Source organism: Aotus nancymaae, unplaced genomic scaffold (assembly GCF_030222135.1).
Source record: "Aotus nancymaae isolate 86718 unplaced genomic scaffold, 86718_ANA_hifiasm-v0.15.2.pri h1tg000077l, whole genome shotgun sequence".
Classification (NCBI taxonomy): domain Eukaryota; kingdom Metazoa; phylum Chordata; class Mammalia; order Primates; family Aotidae; genus Aotus; species Aotus nancymaae.
In genome coordinates this window covers 12,394,152-12,419,904 of record NW_026988492.1, presented here as the reverse complement: position 1 = coordinate 12,419,904, position 25,753 = coordinate 12,394,152, and the positions used below count along the sequence as shown (strand labels likewise).

Here is a 25,753-nt window from a genome sequence, read left to right as displayed (position 1 = left end):
TCAGGGTCCTTCTTCACTTGTGGCAAGGGCCAGCACGTGATGCTACCTTGAAATACGGAGTGCAGGAGGGGGTGGGAATGATAGATATGGTAAGTATTCTTCTGTTTGTGGGTGATACACTCCCTACTGTCGAGAAGATCTTTTCTCGGCAGTTGAGTAGATCCTATCTGTTTTGCTTCTATCTATGAATGGAGAAGTGTCTACCTATGAGCTCTAGCAGCACCTCTGCAAATGCTCATTGAATAATGCACACTGTAGACACTTCTGACTGCATATGTATAAGCCATGAAATCAAGGAGAATATAGAATGCCTGATAATGATATTCTTCAAAAAAACTAAGTTATTTTCTCATATTTGTTGATAAGTAGACATGGGATGTATTAGTTACCTCAGTTTCCTGTGTATGAATTTTTACCCTAATGTGGTACATATTAATTTATAGTCTGTAACTTTGTGCTTTGTAATTTTAATTTTCTTTTAGGTATTTTAAGAGCTCAGTAATACACTTTACATTTTAAGGTTTAACACAAAGACAACTTGTAGGATATTCTATGATCAATCAAAGCAGCAGTTTTTCTGACAACGATTTTAACAAATGAAACAACTGCAGCTTAGACCAGGAAATTGATTTTATTTTTAAATTCCAAGAATGTTAGATTTGAATTCTTGTCAAGGTTTCATTGATTACTTACTGTAGTATACATTTTGCTTTGTATTTCAAGAGTAAAAAAGCCATAAAGAATATCCTGCAAAAGTGCACCTACCTACCAGCTCTCGAACCATTTCTGTATGATGCTCCTTCCAATATTCTGAAGCATGTGGTTGGACAGTTTAGTAAGGTAAGAAATGCCAGCCTCTGAGGGGTGGAAGAAAATTAAAATAATTTGTTAACTTTTTTTGTTTTTCTGTTGGGTCAGTAGTTTTTTCTGTAAGACAGGGTCATGATTTTACTGCTTAACTCTCACCAATCTGTATGGACAGAGAAGTTACCTTAATAAAATTCACACATAAATAAAACACTTTCTTCATCCTCACATTTTCATCAGAGCCTCTACTGTCTTTTTTAGTGTTCTCAGAAAATAAAAATCTCATAATTAGATAATTTATATTGATGAGTGACTTTTAGTAATCTTCCTAGTGTCCATCTCACTCACCTGGGAATACTGCAAAGATCATAAAGAGAAAAGGAAAAAGGTTTCTGAGCCACTGAAATACCTTTCACAAAATGCATGTACTTTACTGGAGATGTTCTCAGACATTGGAGCACATTGACTTATTTTATGAACAATTTTAACAAATATAGCTGTCATATTCTGAGATTGTTGCAGATTAAATGATAGTAAATGGTAGTAAGGTAGAAAGTTCAAGCTGCTAGAGGTGGGCACAGCCAGCAGAGCTGATTACCAATAGCAAAGGATGAAAGAGAATGACTCGATTACTACAGACATTGATGGTCAGGATGGTGACCCTAAGCTATCAAGAGCTGGCTAAATCATGCTCAGTGAATTTGACTTAGGAAAATGGGGTCTGTGCGAGTAGTAGCCCATGGTGATCATGAGCTGACGTTCTGAATTGGAGTACCTGGAGTTCCTACTTACCACCTCTATAATTCTTTAACAAAATATTGACCTCTCTAAACCTTAGTTTGGTTACCCATAAAATGTAAATAATTAGGGTACTTAATTTCATAGGGTCATTGTAAAGAGTAAATGAGATATCATATATTAAGCATTTAGCTCAATCCCAGGCACATATTAAACCCTCAAAAGAACAAAAACAACCAAAGAGTTGTATTTAAGAAATAAAACATGCAGCTGGGTGTGGTGGCTCACACCTGTAATCCCAGCACTTTGGTAGGCTGAGGCAGGCAGATCGTGAGGTCAGGAGATCGCGACCATCCTGGATAACATGATAAAACCCCATCTCTACTAAAAATACGAAAAGTTAGTTGAGCGTGGTAGCACGTGCCTGTAGTCCCAGCTACTTGGGAGGCTGAGGCAGGAGAATCACTTGAATCTGGGAGGTGGAGTTTGCAGAGAGCCAAAATTGTGTCACTGCACTCTAGCCTGGGTAACAGAGTGAGACTCTGTTTCAAAAAAAAAAAAAAAGAAAAAGAAATAAAACATGCAAATGAGTCAAGGCTAATTTAAAAGATTTAAAAAAAATGCATGGGGGGTGGCAAATTCATTTGAATAGTCAGTTATAATACTATATAAATGAGAAGCTACTATTCATATACTATATTTCTACATAAAATGAACAAAAGCTATGTATTATTATAACTTTCAAAGTAGTCCCTACAGATAAGCTTGTCTAGTTTTAGGTCTTCATCTGAAAGAGTCTGCTAACAGCCTTCAGTTCTCTCAACTCTGTTCATGATCTCCAACAGTGTGACTGGCCCTCAAGTGCCAGACCCACAGGAAAGTAGAAGTTTCACATTGCTGAAGCCACCCACCCAGGATACTGTTCTGTGTATCAAACACCTAGTCCTTTATCCCTCCTTCCAAGAAAATAACCAAACTTTTCTCCCCTTTTTAATTATATGGGATGCGGGAGATATAATGCCATGCCCTCTTGACAAACTGACTAACTAAATAATGCAGAGAAAAGACTAAATTACTGCAAGGGAAACTGATCCATTTCTTTATTTTTGTGTACTTTTGGGTGCTAGAAAAGCGACCAGCTAATTTGGTCATCTAAGAGCGATAAGGGGTAAGGGGTTGAGTAGATCATCTACAGACAGATTCATCTGTTCTTGAACTGGGTAATTGACATTATTTCTGAAAGTTTCATTTTGTAATCTTTTAGCCTAGCGAGTGAGATATTCTGGTTTTATTGAAGTAGGTATGAAAATAAACACTAGCCTATATTAAGAGTTTAAAATAAGTAGAACCAGTGGGATGTGTGGAAGTTAGACGGCCCCAAGATAAAATAAATACAATACCTGTATCATATATGCTTATAAATGTGCCTTCAGGAATATTTCCTTAATCTAAGGATACCAAAACACTAAAAAGAGACGATAAAACAAGGTAGAAGGTGAAAAGATACTAAAGTGGCTGGGGACTGAGATAGGAAGCAATAAAAATTCTCCAGGCCAAACGAAATATGTAAAACCAATATATTTATAGACCATTATATTTCTACAAATACATACTAGTGCAGTCTTTTATTGTCCAGCTTATTTGTATTATTGTTCTCTTAGCATGATCTTTTTGTGGTTTTAATTATTTGTTAAATGCCTACATGTACTCAACTCTCTGTTGAGTGTTGGGGAACAGACAAAAAAGATTAAGATAAAGTTGATCTTCAGGGAACTTTATAATCTAGCTGAGGAGAGCAGACAAAACAATTAGAAAACATTTCAATATACTAGACTTGGAAATAAACTCTTTTTAAAAGAAGGAATGAGTGAATGTAGTCTGAAGTGTTCAGATAGGGCTTCAATGGAGGAAGGACAAGTGAGAAGAGCTGGTCCTTGCAGAAGGAACAAGATGGGGGAAAAAAAGGGTGTTTCTGTCAGAGGGATGGTAGCAGTGACCAAGGAAGATGGCAAGACTTCCTATGTTGTGAGCCCACCTCCTTCCCACCTAGTCTGGTCAGCATTTTTTGTTTCTCATAATGAATTTCTTCATTTCCACTGGCTTTTTCCTGTCAGTGTTCAAACATGCTCAAGTCTCCTTGATCCTAAGAACAAAATCTGCAACATCGTTAGCCTTTAGTTCTATCCTGGCTTGATCTACTGATTCCCTCTCTTTTCTTTCTGAAACTTTTAAGTTTGCCTTGACTTCCTTACTTGGGACACTATCCTCGGCTGCTGGTAACTTGGCCTCATCTTCCCCTCCACACACAGCTGCCCTTACTCAAGTCTTCAGCACCTTCTCTTCACTGTCAGATTCAGTGACTTGTTTTTTAGTTCTGATTGGTTGCTTTAAGAAATCTTCTCTTGGATTTATTGATTCCTTATGTTTCTGATCTTCTTCTCTTTCTCTCTAACGTTTCAGTCCCCTTTCTCTGCCTACTTTTCAGTATATTCATTCGTTAAACATTTGTTGAACCTCTGTTAGGCACCAGGCCCGAGGGAAATGAATGAATCAACTCATGTGTACTTTCTGCCTTCAGTGATATTGTGACAGACATATAATGGATAATTAAAATATTAAAATTAAAATTAAAATATTGTGTGGTATTTAAGTATTATGTGGTAACCACGTGGACGGTGGTTTGACAGAATGCTGGCAGAAGAAAAAGACTCAACTCATCCTGGGATAAGGGGATAAGGGTTTCCAGAGAAGAATTCTTAGAGGAGGTAATGCTTGCGCTAAGTCTTAAAAGATGACTAAGAGTTAACCAAGCATAAGGGGAGAGGTTTCTGGAGTGTGGAAAGCCATCTTAGGAAGCGGTAACAGCTTGTGCTAAGGCAAGAGATGGCACAGCATGCATGCTATGATGTTACTGAAACAATATTTAGAAAATTGGTAGGTAAGGTGGCTGGAGAGGTATTTAGGAGCTGGGTCCCACAAGACTCTGCTTTTTAAGGAGCTTGCCTTTAAATTCTCAGAGAGCAGAGAGACCTTGAATGGTGTAAGCTTTATATTTTATATCTGTGAGTGGATCTCCATTGCCTTTGCCCATGTTCATTGCCTTTATTTCATCTCTACAGCATAAAAATTAACACATTCTAAAAAGAGCACATTTCACTTAAAATCAGCAGCAGATATGGCTCATTATGTTGTAGGTATATTGGGTATAAATTCTCTTTTACATTTTCTCACATACATTATTGCTTTTCAATAGTAATAATCTAACTTGAAGAAGAAAAGCTGACGTTTTTCTGTGCTTCACTTTTCAAGGTGCTGCCACATGATAGCAAAGCTCGACGACTTTTTGTAACAAGTGGTGGCCTTAAAAAAGTTCAAGAGATAAAAGCAGAACCTGGTTCTCTCCTTCAAGATTACATCAACAGTATTAACAATTGTTACCCAGAGGAAATAGTGAGGTGGGGAAAATGGACTTTGAAATATTCAATTTAGAATGTAGTTTTTCTGTTTTCAAATCTAGATTTTTATATCCACTGTGTCAAAATGTGGACTTTGAAATATGATGTGAGGCCAATATATACCTTTATTTCTCTCTTGATCTCTTCCCCCCACCCCGCCACAAATTAATTGTTCTGACTGACATGCACATTTCCAATTCAAACTGGAATGTTATTAAAGACATTTTTGTACTAATTTAATATATGCTTTACTAAAGAATACACAAATATAGTTCAAATTAAACAGTTTTTAAATTGTGACTACCTGATTTAGAATAGATTCTGATTTTCATAGTTCCCTGCATATTACTTTTCTGCCTTAAGCTCACATTTACATTAATGAGAGTATCACAGGTAGAAAAAAGATGTTGAGTAACAACAAAAAAGTCACTATCTAAATTAAAAAAACCAAATAATGTTTATGATATACAGGTACTTCAGAGTAATATAGCAAGATGCTATTTACAAGATTAATAAAAATTCATTTTTAAATTAAGTTGATTTGCAGAGCATTCAGCCTAAGCCTCAGTCCTTGTAAGCCTAAAGGAAAACTATTTCACTAAACTCAAAATAAATAAAAGCAAAGTTACCAGGAAAAGATAGAATCATTTAAATAATTTAAGAATGCCCATAAGGCATGCAGAATAAAAGCACATTTATCTATGTTTTTCTAATCCTACATTTATTTCTTATTTTCTTTGACTAATATTGGAAAATATAAATTCTAATCTTTAAAACTTACATGCTATAATATATACTTATGTAAGTTGCAACTCAGTTAATTCTTCCTATTTAGTAACAGTGGTATTTAATACATATGATAACATAAATTTTAAAAGCACAAAAACAATTTTAAGATTAAAATTTATTTTCTTTTCACATATTTTTATCCAGTAAATTATTTCCAGAGTTGCTGGTTTGTGCACTTTTAGGAAGTTTATGAGAACTATTTGACCAAAGAGTTCCAATGAGTCAGCTTCGAAAATATTAATATATATGATACATCAAAACAGTGATATAACATATATAATTAGTCTACATATAACATACAAATTTATATATATATATATATATATATATATATATATATTTTTTTTTTTTTTTTTTTGAGACGGAGTCTCACTCTGTCACCAGACTGGAATGCAGTGGTGTGATCTCAGATCACTGCAACCTCCGCCTTCTGGGTTCAAGCAATTCTCCTGACTCAGCCTCCTGAGTAGCTGGGACTACAGGCTCATGCCACCATGCCCAGCTAATTTTTTGTATTTTCAGTAGAGACGGGGTCTTACCATGTTGGCCAGGAAGGTCTTGATCTCTTAACCTCATGATCCTCCTGCCTTGGCCTCCCAAAGTGCTGGGATTACAGGCCTGAGCCACCGCGCCCAACCACAGATTTATATTTTAAAAGTTTGTATAACATAAAATGTGTAAAACCATTAAATGAAGGAAATATGAAAATCTTTTATCAAGAAAATAAAATTCATTTTTATACATGGAATATATGTCCCTTCAGAAAGAATGCTGTTTTATACAAGTTTAATATAACTTTCAGTGCAACTTTGTTACAAACAAAATTACAGAAAGATGCAAAAAAAAAAAAAAAAAAAAAAAAAACCTAACCAAAGGGTCCTGAAACCCAGAATGAATGACCTATTAGAATCAACCAATGGTAAGGTATTTTCCTGAATAGAAGTTTTTCCCACTTTTTTGAAGGCATATTTTAACTAAGCACCAGGAGAAACTACAAAGTCCGTCACATTAGAAATTAATCTGGTGCTTTGTCAAAATGCCATTGTAAATTTTTAACTTCTCCAATTCTGTGAGCTAGGATTTCATTTTTTAAATTGACTAAAGAATTTTGGTTAGCTAACTAATGTTTTCAAATTTCTGATAATTTCACCATACAGGGCAAGCAGGAAAACCTCTGTTATATTTTAAAGCATTAGGTTCTATAAAATGGTATTTTATAGAAATCTTTGAAATGTTGTCTTTCTATGAAAATAGACAAATATAATCCAAAGTAGTTTTATTTTTACAGTTACATAATTCTCAAGAATCACTTGATGACAACTATTTTAGAACTAATTATCCTTTGTAAGAAAGTTTATAAACTGATACATTCATCTGTTACAACCTAAACATTTGTTTCACAGCCATAAGGTGTTTTTGAACTCCTTTGTCTTCAAAATCTCTGCCTTAGCTGGGGTGGGGAAGCAGCTTTGGGACAACATCTAATTTGGGGAGGGAGACATGGACACACAGTCTGCCGTTCAGCACATTTCTGGTATCATAACATTATAATAATAACCCCAATTCTGTGTGGGTCTAGGATAAAGTTAATTCATTTACATTCTTAAAGGCCATTTAGAGGTAAGTTGGAATAGCCATAGCCATGATTGCTGCCCAGAGGGAAGGAATGTCCTGGTCTTACCTGGAGGCTCACGTTGGTTCTTTGAGGAGGAGTATGGCTAAGAGCTTAGGCTTAGGTGCCAAACAGACCTAAATTCCTCTCTCAGTTCTAACTACTTACTGTGTGACCTTGAAGATAATAGTTAACCCTTTTAGTCACAGTTTCTACATCTATACAAAGTGATTAAAGATAATTACTTATTTAATATAGTTAGAACTAAACGAGAACATGCTTAGCCAAAGGGCTACATGTGGCTACTAAGGACTAGAAAAAATGGCTAGTATGTCTGTGAAACTGAATTTTTAATATTGAATTTAAAATTAAAAAAACCTGACACTTGATTTCGTTATTAGAAAACTTTTAGATATGTTTGGAACAACTTGTGAGTCTATGTTTTTTTTTTTTGAAACAGAGTCTCACTCTGTCACCCAGGCTGGAGTGAAGTGGCGCGATCTCGGCTCACTACAACCTCTGCCTCCCGGGTTAAAGTGATTCTCCTGCCTCAGCCTCCCAAGTAGCTAGGACTACAGACGCCTGCCACCATGCCTGGCTAATTTTTTTTGTATTTTTAGTAGAGACGGTGTTTCAACATATTTGTCGGGCTGGTCTCAAACTCCTGACCTTGTGATCCACCTGCCTCGGACTCCCAAAATGCTGGGATTACAGGTGTGAGCCACCGCACCCAGCCTACTCTATTCTTTCAACTGCAAATTTTATATAATCTAAATACAGACATACTAGCCATTTTTCTTTCTTTTTTTAAAATTTATTTTATTTTTTTGAGACAGAGTTTTGCTCTTGTTGCCCAGGCTGGAGTGCAATGGCGCGATCTCAGCTCATTGCAACCGCCACCTCCCGGGTTCAAGCAATTCTCCTGCCTCAGCCTCCTGAGTAGCTGGGATTACAGACATGCACCACCATACCTAGTTAATTTTGTATTTTTAGTAGAGATAGGGTTTCACCATGTTGGTCAGGCTGGTCTCAAACTCGTGACTTCAGGTGATCCACCCTCCTTGGCCTCCCAAAGTGCTGAGATTACAGGCATGAGCCACTGTGCCCTGCCCATACTAGCCATTTTTCTAGTCCTCAGTAGCTGGTGGCTCCCATGTTTAACATAGTGATAAAATTATTATTAATCTAATATCAATGATAACATCATTATATCAGTACTAAGAATACTATATCATTATATAAGTAAAATATTAATATATTTATGTGGTAAATTAAATATTTACTATATTAAAATAGTATAAAATATATTAGTATTTGAATAAAAAAGGTTAAAATTTTAAAGATAGTTATTTTGCATTCTCCTTTATATCTGTTGTCTGATACATTTGAAGGCCTACGAAGGTAAAGCCTGCTTTAAAATTTTTGACTAACTCAGAGAAGAAACAGTTGTGAATTTCTCAGTCTAAGAATACTTTGAAGAAACCCACTGTTGAAAGATAATTTTTTCAAGAATAAGAGGCTGTTAGAGAAGAAATATTCTTTAAGGTAGCTTTTTGGATATGTACATAAGTATCTGTTTAAATATGGATGCCTGTAAGCACACTACTGAGAAAGTACAGCTGTATTTTTTTTTTGGTCCACCTTAACTTGATAAATTGTGGAAGAAATTAGTGTGAAATTATGAGTTTGTAAGTCGAGCATCTGAGCATAGATGAAGATAACTAAAAGGATAGAGCAAGTCTCTAATAGTAGGTTTTATCTGGAGAAAATGCCTTCAGAAGCTTAATATTTTGAGTGTTTTGAGAATTTTTGAAATATATTTCCATAGATTTAAAAAATCTATTTATTCTAGAATGCCTGCTAAATTTTGACATTCATTTCTCTCCATGTAAATTATTTCCATGACATACTAAGTATCCCACAATGTGTTGATCAACATATTTAATACTTTTATACTAAGTCTTGTATACGGTAACTATTAATAGTAAAAATGATTAATTTCCTAGGTTTGTATGACACAACTATTTGTAACCCATTTATTAAGTAGTTTTTCACTGTGGGTTTTACTCCCAGAAGTTTTTGTTTTCCTGGGTGACTAGATCTGACTAGAACCTATGCTGAGAATGATCTCTAAGTCAGTCAGAATGCAGAAGTTTATTAGTAACAATAGACTATGTAGTATAACTTATGAAAAAAATCTATTAGCTATGATCCTTAAAGCAACATTAGCCACTTGATATGATTAAAATGAAGTCTCTGTAATAAAATATTGTCACTGGATTGAAGATTCTTGTTTGGAAAATGTCCCCTTTGCCATTACATTTATATCCCTTAAATGTTTTGTTACTTCTGTAGCACAGTTTTATGAATTCATATTCTTTTCCTGAATAGCCTCTAACTTTATGCACAAAGCATTACTGGAGCATAATTATTCAGAGTGTATTTGAGGTTTCACTCACAGGATTATTTAAGATAAATCCCCTATATTGAATCTTATGTACCTACTGTGCTGATCATTTCACAAGCATTTAATAGAGTATTTTCTTTTTTCAGGTATTATTCCCCTGGATATTCAGATACTCTTCTGCAGAGGGTGGACAGCTATCAACCACTTATTAACTAAGCAAAGTTGTATTTTGATACTCAAATTCACAGCAGAGTAGTTATGAGTAACAATAGTTAAATCTTTCTAAATATTTGAACTAATATATTCTAGATTTATTTAATGGGAAATACCTTTAGATAATATTTTCTAAATTTATATAATACTTTAAATATTAGTAGCTTGAATAATGAGGAACTATTCATGGTCATTCAAAGGCATAGGATTTGCTCTAAAGGTAGATTTTAAAAACACGTTAAAGGGCTTTAAGGCATTTGTTATTCTGTTAAAAACCACACACACTCGTACATGCAGACACCTCCAATGAGATACAGATAAGAGATGGTGTTCAAAAACCCTAAATTATTCTTGCCAATTTCTCTTAGGCATAGGCAAGGAAAACTGGTCTTGCTAACTATATAGTAGGATAGAGAAGATAAATCTTTGAAAGAGGAAAGAAACTGATGACAGATATACAGGGCACTTGAAGGAGACTCTGATGTTAGTTACTTAAGTATGTTAACTTAAGACACTGACTCTATGGGTAACCTGTTAGGTTTTGCCAAGAGTTTAGGAAGAATTTACTCTTCTTTATCACAAGTTTTCCAAACTCCCTTCCCCACCCTATCTAACGTGTTCCTTACCTTTCATGGGGCCAGTGAAGGTAGAATTCAGAATAAAGAGTTATACTCCTGCAGACATGCTCTCCCTCTCATTGAAAGGTTTCTTAGTCTAGTTCTGCTCATGAATAAACAAAGAAGCAGGCATGTAAAATGGATCCTTGTCCTAGCTTCACTTTCCCAAGTTTCAAAAGCCACATATTCAGGGATTTAAGGAATAATTTGAAGATAATACCATCAGGCTCAGACTTTAAATACGTTTTCACTTAGGAAGCAGTAAAGGGGTGAAAGAGAGTTTCAATAAAATTTTAAATAAAAACAGCATTAGAATTGTCCTTTTCATTTTTCCTATCCAGTGTGTTGTTGACCTTGGGGAATATGTGATTGGATTTATGGGTCTTGGTTAGTTGCTGTGTGTGTATATCTTTTGCTTTAAAGGGAAATTGCTTCTGCTGCTCTCTCCTGGAGGAGGTAAATGATAACCCATACAGCTCCTATGCCACGGTGTTTCCAGTCTAACTCTGTTTTCAGCTTTCCTTCTTGGACTCTCTCCCTCTCTTTTTTTTTTTAAGTGCAAAAGGAGCTACCCCTTTTTTTTTTTTAATTTTCTGGATTCATCTCTGTCATCATTATTTCCTAACAGTGCATAGCTTTGTTGCATCATTTAAAACTTCATAATACCCAAGATTACCCCATTCCTTTTTGCCTGGTGTCTGGCTAAGATTGCTGGTGATTTCATTTTTTTAAAATACTTCCTTGGGCCTATTTTGTTTCCTTGCAGCAATGTCTTTGACCTGTTGAATAGGAAAATGTAATTTTTATTCCATTTTATAGCTTTCCTTTCTTTCCTTCATGCCTACACAGCTTGTCTTATGAATCTTTTAATCTGAGAAAATAAAAGTAGTTTTTCTCTTTCTTCATTAGGGCTGTTTTTCTTCGATGACCGTGTTGATAATGACAGAAATTAGTTTATCTGGGTTAAAACCACCTCAGATATTATTGGGATGTTGAATTTCCTCTTAGGTATTTTGTTGCCATTGTACTTTATGGTACAAAGCTTTTCACTTCATAGGTAATTTCATACTTATCAAATAGTACTAAGCAAAGTAATAAAATACTTAATAGTGTTCAGATTGTTGTTATAATTTGATCATATGCATTTTGGAAAATTTATGCTATTAAATGTTTCTTGACATAAAATACTTTAAACAAAATGAAGCTTTACTTTTTGAAAAGTATGTTATGAGATTTTAAAAAATATATAAAAACAAAATCTTTTTCATATGTTATAGGGCAAAAATAGTGTCTGTCATTAATGATATTTACTGATATTTTTCACCCCTCATTTGAATTTTGTCAATTTTAATTCCCTGTGCAAACAAATCCCTGTCCCACTGCTCCTTGCCCACCCCCAACTCCAGGAGTTTATTTAAAATTCCCCTGTTCTTAGGAATTCTCTACTTATATGAACAACTATTTTTAGGCCTTCAGTTCAGGAATAGAATTACTTGGACCTTATTATTATAGATTCAGTCCTTTCACCTGTTGTGGAAATAGGTGAAATCAGTGGTGAAAAGAGATGGTGAAAACATAGGTTCTAGTATCTCTCTGTTAAGTATTATAGTAAGGGTGATAATAGTCACTCCACTTACTCATAAGAAGCTTATGAAAATAACCTGCAGTGGTACACATAACAATTTATAAACAAATCCATTTTATACAAACTTGACATGTGATTAATGGGAAATCTGATAGGCAGTGACAGATTACATATTTTGGCCAGCAATTGTGCAGTATTCCCCAGGCCCCATACTCCTAGATAAGTGGAGTTCAAACCAGATGATTTATGATTTTTAAAAAAACTGTATTTCCTGCCCTCATGGAGTTTTCTAATATAAACACATTTGCCCAGACAGAGGCAGTGGAATAGGCACAAGACACTGAACACAAAACAGGCATATTTAATGTAGTATGTAAAAATAAATGGCAACCCCGTATTTACAAGATACTGACCTGTTTTTCTAAACCCTTCCTCTCAAAGAAAACCCTTAAAGAAAGGATGAAAGATTTGCTTGTTTCTAAACTTGATTTGAGGTCCTGCTTATCATAAACTCTGACCTTAAATTCCTGGGTGAGGCCCATCTCCCATCCCAGATGTCAAATTCAGAAACTAACCTTGAAAGAATGAAGAAATTTTCTGTTGTGTTTTCAAGTAGCCAATTCTTTGATTAAGATAGGTGCTACCAAATGTTGAGGTTTATGTACACTGTGGCTTATTCTGCCACAGAATTCACTGGTCAGAAAGTGTTGACTTGTAGCTGTTCTGCTTCTTTCAGATATTAAAAGGATCAAGTGGCTGTCCTATAATTATTACATTTACCAGTTGTTTAAGAGACTCTTGACTTTTAAAATTAGATTTGTTCATGCACTTATTTTTCTAGTAACATATACTCATGTTGCTTTGCTTTTATGAGGACTTGGTAGGCCACAAAATTAGATGCATATTCAGTGTTATTACTTTAAAGAATGGTGGGTTTTATTGTTTTGGAGGTATCAATAAGTGAACTTAAAAATAAAATAGGCAGTATATGCATGGATAAAGAAAGAAGCAAAAGCATGACTCCAGATCTCACAACCCAAAACAATTGCCATTAACAAGCTGAGATAATTCCAAATAGCTCTCCAAGCCGTTTTACAGCTAGAAAAATTCTGGAAAAATGTATTCATGCTATACATGTTATTTTAAAATTAAAAGCAAAAGTTACCACAGTTTGCTTGTTTCATGGGTGATAGAGTTTTCACATTGTTTTTAATTTTAGTGGGTTTAGGGAAAAATAATTCCTTGGGGATTAAGTTAGAGGGCAATACAAAATATTTCTAAATGGGCTTCTTTTAATCATGATTGATACATTTTCTAAAGTAGATTTAAACTGAATGTTGGATAAATAATATTATACCAATATATCATTATCGCAAGGTGATTTGGTATAGATATTCATACATTAAATAAAGCCTCTAAATTTCTGCATGCATATAGAATTTTTGGTAATACACTCTTGCTAAAGCTTACACATTACTGATAGTAAATGTTTACTTAAAGTATTTTTGAATATAAAGAAGTCAAACTCTATGAAAACTATTATAACCTATATTGAGGGTTCTGTTTTTTATATATATCTGTTGCATATATAGTTGGAATCATATAAGGTAAGTGTGTAAAGTGCCGAAGGGAATGTCAGCATTTTCCCATATTTTTCTTCACTAACTAAAGATGACCTTTTACTTACATGAGTGAAATGTGCCCTGTTGTCAGTCGTCAGTGTCACCCAGCACTGTGGTGAACACACAGGAGAACTAGCAGCAGGTTGGACTGAGAGTAAGGGCCGCTAGGCTCCTGGTTGACCTTAGGTCATGCTAGCTCTGACCACAGCAAGTCTCAAGTCTCCGGGACTTAGTAGACCCTTATAAGAATCTCAAAACTACAACCCCAGTCAGTGGCCTTGGCAAGTTGCTAATAGCACTCACTTCATCAGATTCTGAGGATTAAATGAGGATGAGTGACCAGAAAGCTTGGCACGTGGTAAATGATACCACCATTAGTCTATATATCTTTGTATAAATATAAAAGGTGCCTAGTCCTCCAGATACTTTATTTCCATCTGGCAGAAATTATTGTAATAGTCTTATTTTGCTAGAGCAACACACTTTACTGCCATCTGCTGGAAAATTCTCTTTATAAATATGCAAATCCATGATGTCTACTCTGTGAACCGTGCCCCCTTAGAAGTGTCGTGCCCTCGTGAAGTACACAACCTGTGTAACTGTGCACCTAAGTGCTTGATAGATCATATTTGCTACTCTACTTTTCACTTTTATAATGGATTTCAAAGACAGTTTCAGATAAACAATGCTAAAAGATGAAGTTTGTTTAAAAAAATCAAAGAGTCACAGTTAGTATCAATAAAAAGAATTTTTGTTGCAAAGTCTGGAAACATTTGTGCCCACTGCTTCCCTGACTTCCCCTTTCCCCCACAGAAAAGTGTGCTCTACAATAAAACCTACAATTTAAGTTAGCAGAGATACTAATTAAGCCATTATTCTTGCATTTATAGACACTGTACGTGAGACCAAATATGGGACCACATTATATGTATGCAAAACCAAAGCACATTTTGGAATAACCCATATAGCCTTTTCATCTTGACTTTAAAAATTGAATAAAAAATATATTAATAATGTATCATCATTGCAAGATGGTGGATGTCTAGAAAGCAACACTTTTGGGCTTCATTTTCTTCATCTCAGAACCTGGGTTGGGATATAACAGGTGTCCCTCTCTTCTAGCCAGACAGTCCTTAATGAAGGGATGTTATAGTACCCTTTTGCACACAAAAGGAAGTATTTGGCTCATTTTCATAGCTAGCTGTAGAATCATGGAGAAGACTGACCAAACTAGGATAAAGGAGAGTTTATTGATAATGGGAGCACTCTCCCAGGACACGAGATTGATCACTCTGGCAGGGGTGATAAGATGACTCTTGGAAGCTTGGAGAAAGCAGCAACAGCCCATATTAAGTGAAGTGGAAATGCCATGACTGCCAAGGCAGACTGGAAGAGATGCCAAGCAACTCAGAGAGGTGGACATGCTGGAGTGCATAGCCTATGTGGGGATGGAAAACCCACCAGCTGACTGCATTCTAAGAGAAGGCCCAGAGGACATACCATTTACCAAAGTGATAAGAAATGCACTGTTAGAAGCGTTACAGTCACTGAGAATCTCAATGGAGTTGCTCTTGTGTATGCCAGGGTTGACTGGAGGAGACACTGCTACAGAACTGGGCTGTTAATAGAAATAAGGATGATAGAATCCTGAAATAACAGAGGCCAAGTAGCAAGACTTAACTGTCAGAAGCAAGGTGTGCACACTTATTGCAATAAGTGCCAAGACGTGGCATCCAGGGACCCAATCCATAGAGAGCTATGAAAATGCTTACTAGAATTTCCTAGAGGCAAGATAAATGGGCAGTCAACAAGTATCAATTTATAAAATAAATATGAGGCTGAGGGCAGTTATGGTAAAAAGTCACTAGCTCAGTTTCCAAACCTGAGTCAGATCTCAGATCTGGGACCCATTGTCTGAAGGAGAGGATGATCCTTATGACAACAGAACCTCAATCACCTGAGCAAGTGTGTTTAGTAATTATTTCACCAGCATTTCAGAATATGGTTCCAACCCTTTTACCAGATAATAAAGCTCTGCAGCAGGCCTAGACAGCAGTACAAGAAGCCCTGCTATATCCCTCAGCAGACCCTATGGTATTAGAGGAATCTGTGGTGAGAAAAATGCTGGGGATAGTTGCTGGTAATCAATCTCAATGAGAGAATCACAGCATAGACCCCCTAGGATTCTGGAGAAGGACCATATTATCTGTATTAAACAGATACCATTCTAAAGTTCTTGGCTGGGTGTGGTGGCTCATGCCTGTAATCCCAGCACATTGGGAAGCTGAGGCAGGAGGATTGCTTGAGTCCAGGAGTTCAAGATCAGCCTGGGAAACACAGCGAGACCTCATCTCCACAAAAGATAGTTGAGTGTGGTGGTGTGTGTCTGTAGACCTAGCTACTTGGAAGGCTAAAGTGGAAGGATCACTTGGGCCCTGGAGGCCAAAGATGCAGTGAGCCATGATCATACCACTGCATTCTGGTCTGGACATCAGAGAGAGCCCCTGTCTCAAAAAAGAAAAAAAGGAAATTCTTGCAGACTCCTGGGCCCTGATTGAAATGAAGCATCTGACCATGAGACATCAAGCAACTATGAAGCCTGAGATATTCATCGTGAGCTGGCTCTGTCAGACCCACCAAGTTATAAAGTTGGATGGGCCTGGCAGCAATTTATCACAAAATGGAAGTGGCAGATACAGGATTGGGCATGAGCTGGGCCAGAGGACACAAGTAAGTTGTACCAGTTGATAGCCCAGACCTACATGTCATCCACTCCTATTGCCCTGGTGTTTATGACTATGATGTTCACAACTGTGGCAGCTCACAACGATGACTGCATGGAGGTGTCCCTTGTGGTCAACTGATGGAGGAGAAAAAGGGCTGACCTTCATTCATAGCTGGTTGGCTCAGCATAAGAGTGCAAGCCAAAAATGGATGCTGCTGCACTACAGCCCTACTTAAGGTAATCTTGAAAGAGGGTGGTGAGGGAGAAAACCTTCCAGTGGGCAAAGTTCCACAGGATGCACTTGTTCATTCACTTTGTGTGAAAAGAAGAGTGGCTCAAGGTAAAGAATATATGCAGGCTCATGGCCAGTGGTGAATAGGGTGGTAGTTTGGTCAGCAGCTTGGAAGCAGAAGGATTGGTATGGATACAAAGTGTGAAGAACTTTGTGTCACATGTTGATGCACATCAAAGCAGCCACTACCAAAATGCACTAAACAACATTCATGACTCAGCCATGCATTCGGCAGCCTCTCTTGTTGGCTATCGTAGTGCTGGTGCAATGGGCACATAAATAGAATGGGTAGCCGTGGTGGCAGGAATGGTGGCTATGAATAGACTCAACAGCATGGACTTCCATTCACCAAATCTGATCCAGGTCCTGCCACTGCTGTTGCCAAATGCCTAACCTGTCAATAACAGAAACCCCAATGTAGTATCCCTCAAGAATACCAACCAACTATTTGGAGGTAAGCTGACTTCAGTGGACTTCTTCCACCCTGGAAGGGGTAGGAATTCATCTTGATTGGGATTGTTATATATTCCGGCATGAATTTGCTTTTCTTATCCATAGGACCTCAGCCAGCATCACTACCTAAGGACTTAAGAATGCTTGATCCGCTGGTATTAGAGTTCATATGATACTGCCTTGGACCAGAGTCTACTGGTCCTATCACACATACTGCACCATTCCTGAGCCACTGACATGATAGAATGGTGGACCCACCTCTTAAAGATACAACTGACTCATGCCTGTAATCCCAGCACTTAAGGAGGTAGAGGCGGGCAGATCACGAGGTCAAGAGAGCAAGACCATTCTGGCCAACATAGTGAAACCCTGTCTCTACTAAAAACCACAAAAGTAAGCCGGGCATGGTGGCATGCGCCTGTAGTCCCAGCTACTCGGGAGGCTGAGGCAGGAGAATTGCTTGAATCCTGGAGGTGGAGGTTGCAGTGAGCTGAGATCACACCACTGCACTCCAGCCTAGTGACAAAGTGAGACTCCATCTCAAAAAAAAAAAAAAAAAAGGCAACTGAGGCCCCAGCTTGGAGAAGATAGCCCATAAGGTTGAGATACCACACTAAATCAATGCCATTATATGGTGCTATGTTCCCGGTAGGTAGAATACATAGGTCCAGAAACTATAGGGAGAAGGGGGAAGCTGTCATTCCCAGTGGTACATTTGTGGAATTTGCGCTTTCTGTCCCCAAAACTTTAGATTCTGTGGGTCAAGAGGTCTTGGTTCCCACTGGGGTAGTACTTCATCAGTGGACACAAAGTCCCATTGTACTTCACACTACAGCTGGCACTCAGTCACTTCAGTCTCCTTATGCCAAGAGACCAGCGAGAAAGGAGTCACAAAACTAGCAAGACCATTGACCCTGATCAGGAGGAGGTAGAACTTTGTCACAGAACACAGGGAGGGAAAAATGTTTGGCATGCAGGTGATCTGATGGGCTGTTTCCTGATGTTCTCATACCTAGTTTTAACAGTAAATAGACATGAACAGAAGCTATGTCTAGGCTAGACATGGGACCAGAGACTCAGACTCTTGGAGACAAGGGTCCGGGTCATCCCATCAGGCAATCTGCCTAGTCCAGCATGGCTGCTGGCAGTGACTGAGGCAATTCTAAAATGGGGATAGGGTAGAAAAGAGGGTGAGATGTTAGTTACCTCAGGCTTGAGACCCATTGCAACTGCAGTGACTATAGTTTGCCCATTAATCTTGTAAGTTTCTCCAGTAATAAAGGCCAATGAGAATCCTGGAATTGCCGAGTACTAGGTGGATGAACTTACCAATAGGCAAGTGGATCTGAGCAGCACAAGGGGTGGCCCGTGATACTCTAGTGCTCCACCCATGTCTCCTCTTTAGGACCAAGGGCCAACAAACACGTCCTCCAATTGCTGTGATTTTTGGTCACACTTTTTATATCCTTACCCACAAACAGGAGCTGAATTAAATCCTCAGCCCACAACCAGAATGAGTCTTAATAATCTGCTAAATCTTAAAATTGACACCTTAATTTGAACACCCCCACCCCAAATTTGAGAACACATAGGCAACTGGTTCAAACTGGAATCCAAACAAGAACGTCAAATTTTCTCAGCTGTAAATCCAAACCAGCAGTTCAGACACTTCGCACATATCACCCGGGTAAACTCTGTGGCCTTAGCAGTCCTTGCTAATTAGAAGCTCCTGTATTGCCTCTGGGAGCTTAGCTGCTGAGCATCTTCCAAACTGCACTCCCACGTGAGGGTAAGGTAAATGGCTAGAATTTTTAAAAATTAACTTATGCTTAGTTGTCTATTTGGTTCAGAAAAGAAAGAAAACATCAGTGATTTTTCAAAAATTAATTGCACACCCACCATTGTCATACCCTCCAAGTCACATCATAAAAATAAGTGATGCCTGGCTATGGTTACTTGTGAAGCCATCTCAGTTCTCAACTGATGTAGCCTAATGAAGGCTCTGAATACCAAGAGTGAAATCTTAACCTTAACAAATGACCTTGCCTAACAGTTCAGGCACAATTTTTAGTTTTCTCATCCAACGAGGGAGGGATTTAAAAATCAGTATTCATATGAAAAATTATTCTTAGAAGCCCTTAAGATTGTTGCTCACACAGAGATGCAGGTCTATGTTTATGAACCATGAGGGTGGGAACGATGCTTGATTCATCTTTGTATCCAGCACAGCACTTAGCATAGTTGCCTAGTGCACAGCAGGAGATCAAGAAATAATTATTGAATAAATGAATGAGGCTGCAAAGTTCCATGAGCCATCCTAATTGCTGGCAACCCTTGAGGGGAATTTGGCCAAGACACTTTAAAAGCATAGCTTGCCCAAGTAAGAAAGGTTCTTTTCGAGCTCTACTGACGGACCACTGCCATTTTGTTTTCACTGGGCATTGGAATCTGGCTCTACTGTCCTCCACGCCTGCTCAACTCAGGTTAATGGTGTTTCAAGTAGTTGTTCTTAGAACTTTAAAATGGTAGCAAAAAGACCAGTTTAGTAAAAATGAACCACACTGTAGGATGATTTTCAGCGTTTATTCAACAGCTTGAGCTTGAATACATGCTGTGCATGTGTGTGCGTGTATATGTGTGAGTGCATTTGTGTATTGCCAATCAGATTCTCCCAGGAATTTCAGATTTGCACAGAGACAGTGGTTGGGAGTTGGTAGCTAAATCATTAATGGCAGGCAGCCCTCTGGAGGAACTTGTGGATTTTAGCCTCTGAGGTCCTGGGAACTTCCCTGGGCCACTTCTCCCTGGGGGAGGCTTAGTTGTTCAACTCTTCCTTGTAAGACAATTCCTTCCGGTAAATTTACATTTTTACCTAAATTCTTTCCAACTGGTTTTTGTTATTTGCAAATGGAAGAAAGGCATTTTGGAGAAAACCAGTGGACCTGAGCTGGGCTCTGGAAGAATGATGGGGCGAAGGAAGGAGAGTTGAGTGGAGAGGTCAGGGGAAGGCTCTTAAGGCAATCAATCAGCTTTCTGTCCTGAGTCAGCTGCCAAGCAGAGAGTTGACTCAGCAGAGTACTGCAAAGGGCCACCCTGAGTGAAGCTGGTTTTTAAATATTCATTTCAAAAGCATCTGAATGCTCTCTTTCCCCTCTCCTGTGCTTAGGTATGTCTTCTACATATCTTGTTCCAACCACTTGAACTCTTTTGTGTCTCCTGCCTCTGCTATCTTCCAAGGCACCAACTAATGTCCAATGAGGCCACAGAGCCTTCTCTTTGATCCCAGGATATTTCTGTGAATTATTAGCCTCTTTACTGAACCTAAGGAAGGAATTCAAATGGTGATTTAATTCGTGCCTTTCTCCCCTCCTGCCCCTTCCCAAGTATCCCATTGTGAGAATTTTGGAGACAAATTCTGCCTCTGATTCAAGCCATGTATGTAAATAAATTTATTGGATGCCACGGAGAAGGCTACATTAGGAAAGGAAAGAGAGTTGTGAATTTAAGAAAAATGGCAACAAATCTATGTGGGAGGAGGGAAGGAAAAAAGGAGGAATTTGGATCATTTATTTGCAGCATGTCTTACTGACAGTTAAATACAGTGGTTTGTTCTGTTTTCTGCCACTCGAGGTTTATTTAATTAAATTCATGACCTAGGACGCTAACCAGCCCCACATCTAAAATAATTGCTTCTCTGTTGGTGAGATGTAAAGCCGGGATTGATTTTCCCCTGGCTGATAGCTCTCCTTTCTGACTCATGAATGTCATCTCCACTCCCTGCCCCACGTAATTTGATCTCTGTATTTGATCCCTATTTAGTACTACACTTCACCAAACAGATGTCTGAGTAATTAAAATCCCACATGGGCACACTCATCAGTGAGTTACATCTATTTAATAGTCAGCTTAGAAACTTTTCACCCTCAGCTTTTCTTCCATCCTGGTGTCGTATGTCAATAGCCTTTAGCAGGCTTTAAATATTAGCGTTCAAACCTGTTGTTTGTTTTCCTGCATTCATAGAGATGCTCTTTTCATTTTCTGACTGAATTTTCCTCACAAGTCCCTGATCTCTTTCTCCTTCAACTCACCTGGATTTTCTCTATGGTTTTACACCAGCATTCAAATTCTCATTGGATGAGTCATCCTATATTTCATTCATGCGAACACTGGCAATTAAAAAAAAATCAGCCCTGGATTAAGAGTGCCTTTTATTATTTTCCCTGGAGGCATAGCCAAAATATTTCAGTCTGAACAATCCTCCAATTTTTAAAAATTATTTGAGATCAAATACTGAAAATCTGTTTGGTTGCTACAGGTCTCTGAAGGATTTTGATGGCACAGAATTATGGAAGGAAAGAATGCATATTTGAAGCAAGCAAGGGAGGTCAAAAAGGGCTGATTACAGGGAATTCGTTCACTTATGAGAGAGAATTTAGATGGACACTTATTTATGAAAATGTTGAATTGAATATGAATATTACAGAGACAATGTTCTTATGATAAAAACCTGTGCTACTAAATAACATTTCATAAAACTTCAGGAGAATGCTATAATTTACAGTAGATAAAAGAATTTCCCTTACAGTTGATGATGCATATTGATTTTAAATTCCAAAGAACTAAACAATGTGAAATAAGTGTAGAGTATATGCGTCTGTTCTGATACCCATCAAGCTGGACTTTAACAAAATCAGATAAATGAGTAGGTAATAAATTATAGGAAAAGGATCCTTTATTTTCCTATTTTTAAACAGATGGAGTTCTAGTGCATTTAGCATGAATCATTTTACAAAAGTAAGTTTCTCAGAGCACACGTTTCTTGTGAAGTTCCTTTGTATTCACAATATTTCAGAACAAAAAAAAATGTGATCCAAAAAACAAGCAACAAGTTTGGAGGTTAATGGATATTGTTTTAGTTCTATGTGAACAAATTCCAAAAGCATTTGTACAAACTTTATTACCATGATTGTATTTAAAAGCTAGGTTAAAATCCTATTGTTCAGAGAGAACTTCATCTTGGTGGTTTGTACACAACTTCTGGTTTCATTATCTAAACTAACAAAGGCCATGTAAATAAACAGACATAAATTAACAGCAGGATTCTTAGACTAACAGTGACATGGATTAGTATTTCAGGAAGGTAGACAGCTTCCAAATAATGGGAATGCTATGGGTGTGATTTCTCTCAATGTTTACTATGTAGTATCATTATACCCCTTGCTGGCTCATGAACTGGTATGATTTTCATTCTTGCTGTGTTCAGGATAACCTTCCCCTGCCTGTTCCCCAGCTCCTTTCCCTTCCATGCAGCTTGTGTTTAATCTATTTAAAGTTCAGAGCACTTTTTTCTGTGATTCAAGCTTTTTAAGCCTTGTTTTCCCTCCAGTCATTCCTTATCACGTGTCTATCCATGCTCTGCAATCTCTTTCAGATATATATATATATATATATATATATTTAAATGATTAATTCCAATAACCTGTTTGTTGTCTCAGTGTAAATTGGAGAGAATGTTTCCTGACCTCACCACAAAGAAGTTGGGAACGTCAAATGAGCTCTTGTATATAAAAGAGCTTTGTACATAGTTACTGACTTCACATAGCCAAGGAGCTCCCTCTCCAGTCCCAACTACCTGCCTGGCTCAAATACAGCTTGTACCATTTGCTAGCTGTGTGAACTTCAGCAAGCTCTGTAACTTTTCTGTGCTTCAGTTCCATAAAGTGGAAAATTGGGTTCGTAAGTGTACACCTAAATCCTGGGGTTGTTTGGTGATGGTTATATGAGATGATTCATGCGTGTTAGGAGGTCAGAACATGATTAGAACAGTTTCAGTTTTAAGCCCCCAGTAAGTGCTAGCACAAGTGCAGGGAGGGATCAGATGGTATTTCCCCACTGAGGTCAGTGTACTTCACAGACTCATTTCTCTGTAGCCTGAGGTGAAAGCTAGGTTATATCCCTTGGGCGTGGTCTGTCACAACTAAGCATCGGGTGGGTGTAGGGATCCTGGCTGGGCACATGTCTTTTGAGGACTGACAGGTACTTTTAACAGCTGTCTGTCTTTCTCTAAATAGTGTTCACTTGGCTTGGATTCTCTTTTAATAACTTTATTTCGAATGACTTGTTTATGTTAGTTTTTTCAGTTTGCCGCCTACTTATGCTTAAAGCCACAAAAATACATCCTTCCTAATCTGGAAAATGGGAATAGTAAGTGTATCTACCCCTGGGATTGTAATGAGATCAACTGAACCTCTTCCAAAGGATATAGGGAAGCACAATAAAGGAACTGGAGAAAAAAGCATTTTCAAATGTCACCCTGGACACAGGAAATGAGGTGAGAACAAACAAAACAAAACATTCAAACAATAAAAACCTAACATTCTAAAAATTCAGTAAGTTAGTGATTCTTCCAAATGATGTCTCCTCTCAAAGTGGTTCTGTGAATTTAAGCTCAGTGATGCTTGTGTTGCCCAAAAGGTTTTGGAATTTCTTCTTTCAAAAGGGTTGTAAAGGACCTGGATGTAAATACCAGCTCTTCCACTTTATGATAGTCATGACAGATATCTTTCTGCTTCACAACTTACTATTTGATATTGTTAAAATTTTTGGTATACAGATGTTTTAAATGATTATTGCAGATAAATCTATGATTTCTTCCATTGTTTTGTGGTGGTTCTTTCCCATCCAAAAATCACTTAGCTATCTATCCATTTAGTTTTTTTTTTTTTTTTTTTTAGTTATTTGGTAGTTCAGTTTTCACATTTATCTCTTTATCTGGAATGTATTTCAGTAAATTGTACAAACCTTTAATCTGATTTTTTTTCCCCGAAATGGTTGGCTGGTTTTCCTAGTGCCAGTTGTTGAATAATCCATGTCCTCCCCATTAGTGATGCTTCATTTATTGAAATATTGAGTTTTCTTTCAGGGCTATCTGTTCTGAAATATTTGTCAATCTTTCCTCAGTAGTTCAATATTATTGTAATTATTATGGCTTTATAATATTATTAACATCTTGATAGAGTAAATATCCTGTTATTAGTCTTTCTTTTCAAAGTATTCCGGCTACTCTGTTTTTTTCCTCCAAATAGAAATGAATTTTTTCAACTTCTAAAAAAGTCTCATTGGAATTTTAGTTACAATTGCAAATTAAGGGATAGATACCTTTGTCTAGGAGCATAACATATTTCTCAATGTATTCAAATCTTTTTGCTTTCATTTTTTTTTCTCTTTTTCTTTGTATAAATCCCTGTCAGTTCTTGTCAATATTATTTGTATGTGAATAGAGTTTTTTAAAGAAATATATTTGTTCCCAGGTTTCAACAACCGAAAAAAGTTATATTTCTGAACAGGTCATTGCTAGATCAGTAGAAATTTAATTGATTTTAATAATTATTTTATAATAGATTTTCAATCAAGTTTCTTAAGTTTTCCAGGCAAAAAGTATCTGCAAATAAAGGCAATTTGTCTACTGTTTTGCAATATTTTACGTAGTATTTCTGTTTCTTGTCTTATTACAGAATTATTTCAGCACAATTTAAAATAATAGTGGTGAAAGCAGGCCTATTTATACCTGATTTTAATGAAAATGCCTGTCATTGAGTATGGAAATTTAAAAATATACCCAAAAGAAGATGGAATAAAGTCTAATGTGCCTATCACCTAGCCTCAACAATTACCAACATTTTTGCACACACTTTTAGTGGAATTGTAAATTAACTCAGTCTGTTTGAATATTAATTTGGAAATATCTATCCAAATATTGATCTGCAATTCCATTGCTAGGCATTAATCCAACAAGTACACCTGCACCAGTAGGAAAAGACATTCAAGGATGCTCTGACTGTAATAATTGCAGAAAACTAGAAAATAGTCTAAATAGTCCCTAATAGGTGAGTGAAAAATCATGGTTCATTCATGTAACTGTACTCAACCACTATGAAAATTTTGGTAGATCTATATGTGCTGATGTGGGAAGATGTAGAAGTACGTTATGAAATTAAAAAACAAAAAGCAGGCCAGGTGCAGTGGCTCACACCTGTAATCCCAGCATTTTGAGAGGCCAAGGTGGGTGGACCACCTGAGGTCAGGAGTTCAAGACCAGCCTGGCCAACATGGCGAAACCCCATCTCTACTAAAAATACAAAAATTAGCTGGGCATGGTGGCATGCACTGTAATCCCAGCTACTCAGGAGGCCTTCAGAGAGAAGGTATAAATTTAATTTGGCTGTCTTACCAGTAGCATTATTATTTTTATAAAATCTTATTAAAAGATATGATGTTGGCTATCAGTTTAACATTTACTAAAAGTTTTAAAAAATATATAGTTGCTTTAATTGGGAGTAGGTGCTAGATTTTTATCACTTATTGAGATAATAAGGTTTTTATTCTTATATAGCCTAAATGTATTTTTATATAAATTATTTTGCTAATATTGAATCCTG

At 37.1% G+C, this 25,753-nt stretch overlaps 1 protein-coding gene across 2 annotated transcripts in view; it reads left to right on the top strand.

Moving 5' to 3' along the window:
* SPAG6 (sperm associated antigen 6) overlaps positions 1-10,947 on the top strand; it is a 64,961-nt gene extending 54,014 nt beyond the window's left edge. Inside the window, exons 9-11 of one of the 2 annotated variants that reach the window (XM_012450121.2) lie at positions 724-840; positions 4,855-5,000; positions 9,955-10,947. In XM_012450121.2, the coding sequence (XP_012305544.2) occupies positions 724-840; positions 4,855-5,000; positions 9,955-10,024 (333 nt within the window). In that variant the 3' untranslated portion in view covers positions 10,025-10,947. The remainder of the gene's footprint in view (positions 1-723; positions 841-4,854; positions 5,001-9,954) is intronic. The other variant, XM_012450122.2, reaches the window with a different exon arrangement.
* Positions 10,948-25,753: the final 14,806 nt, after the last annotated feature.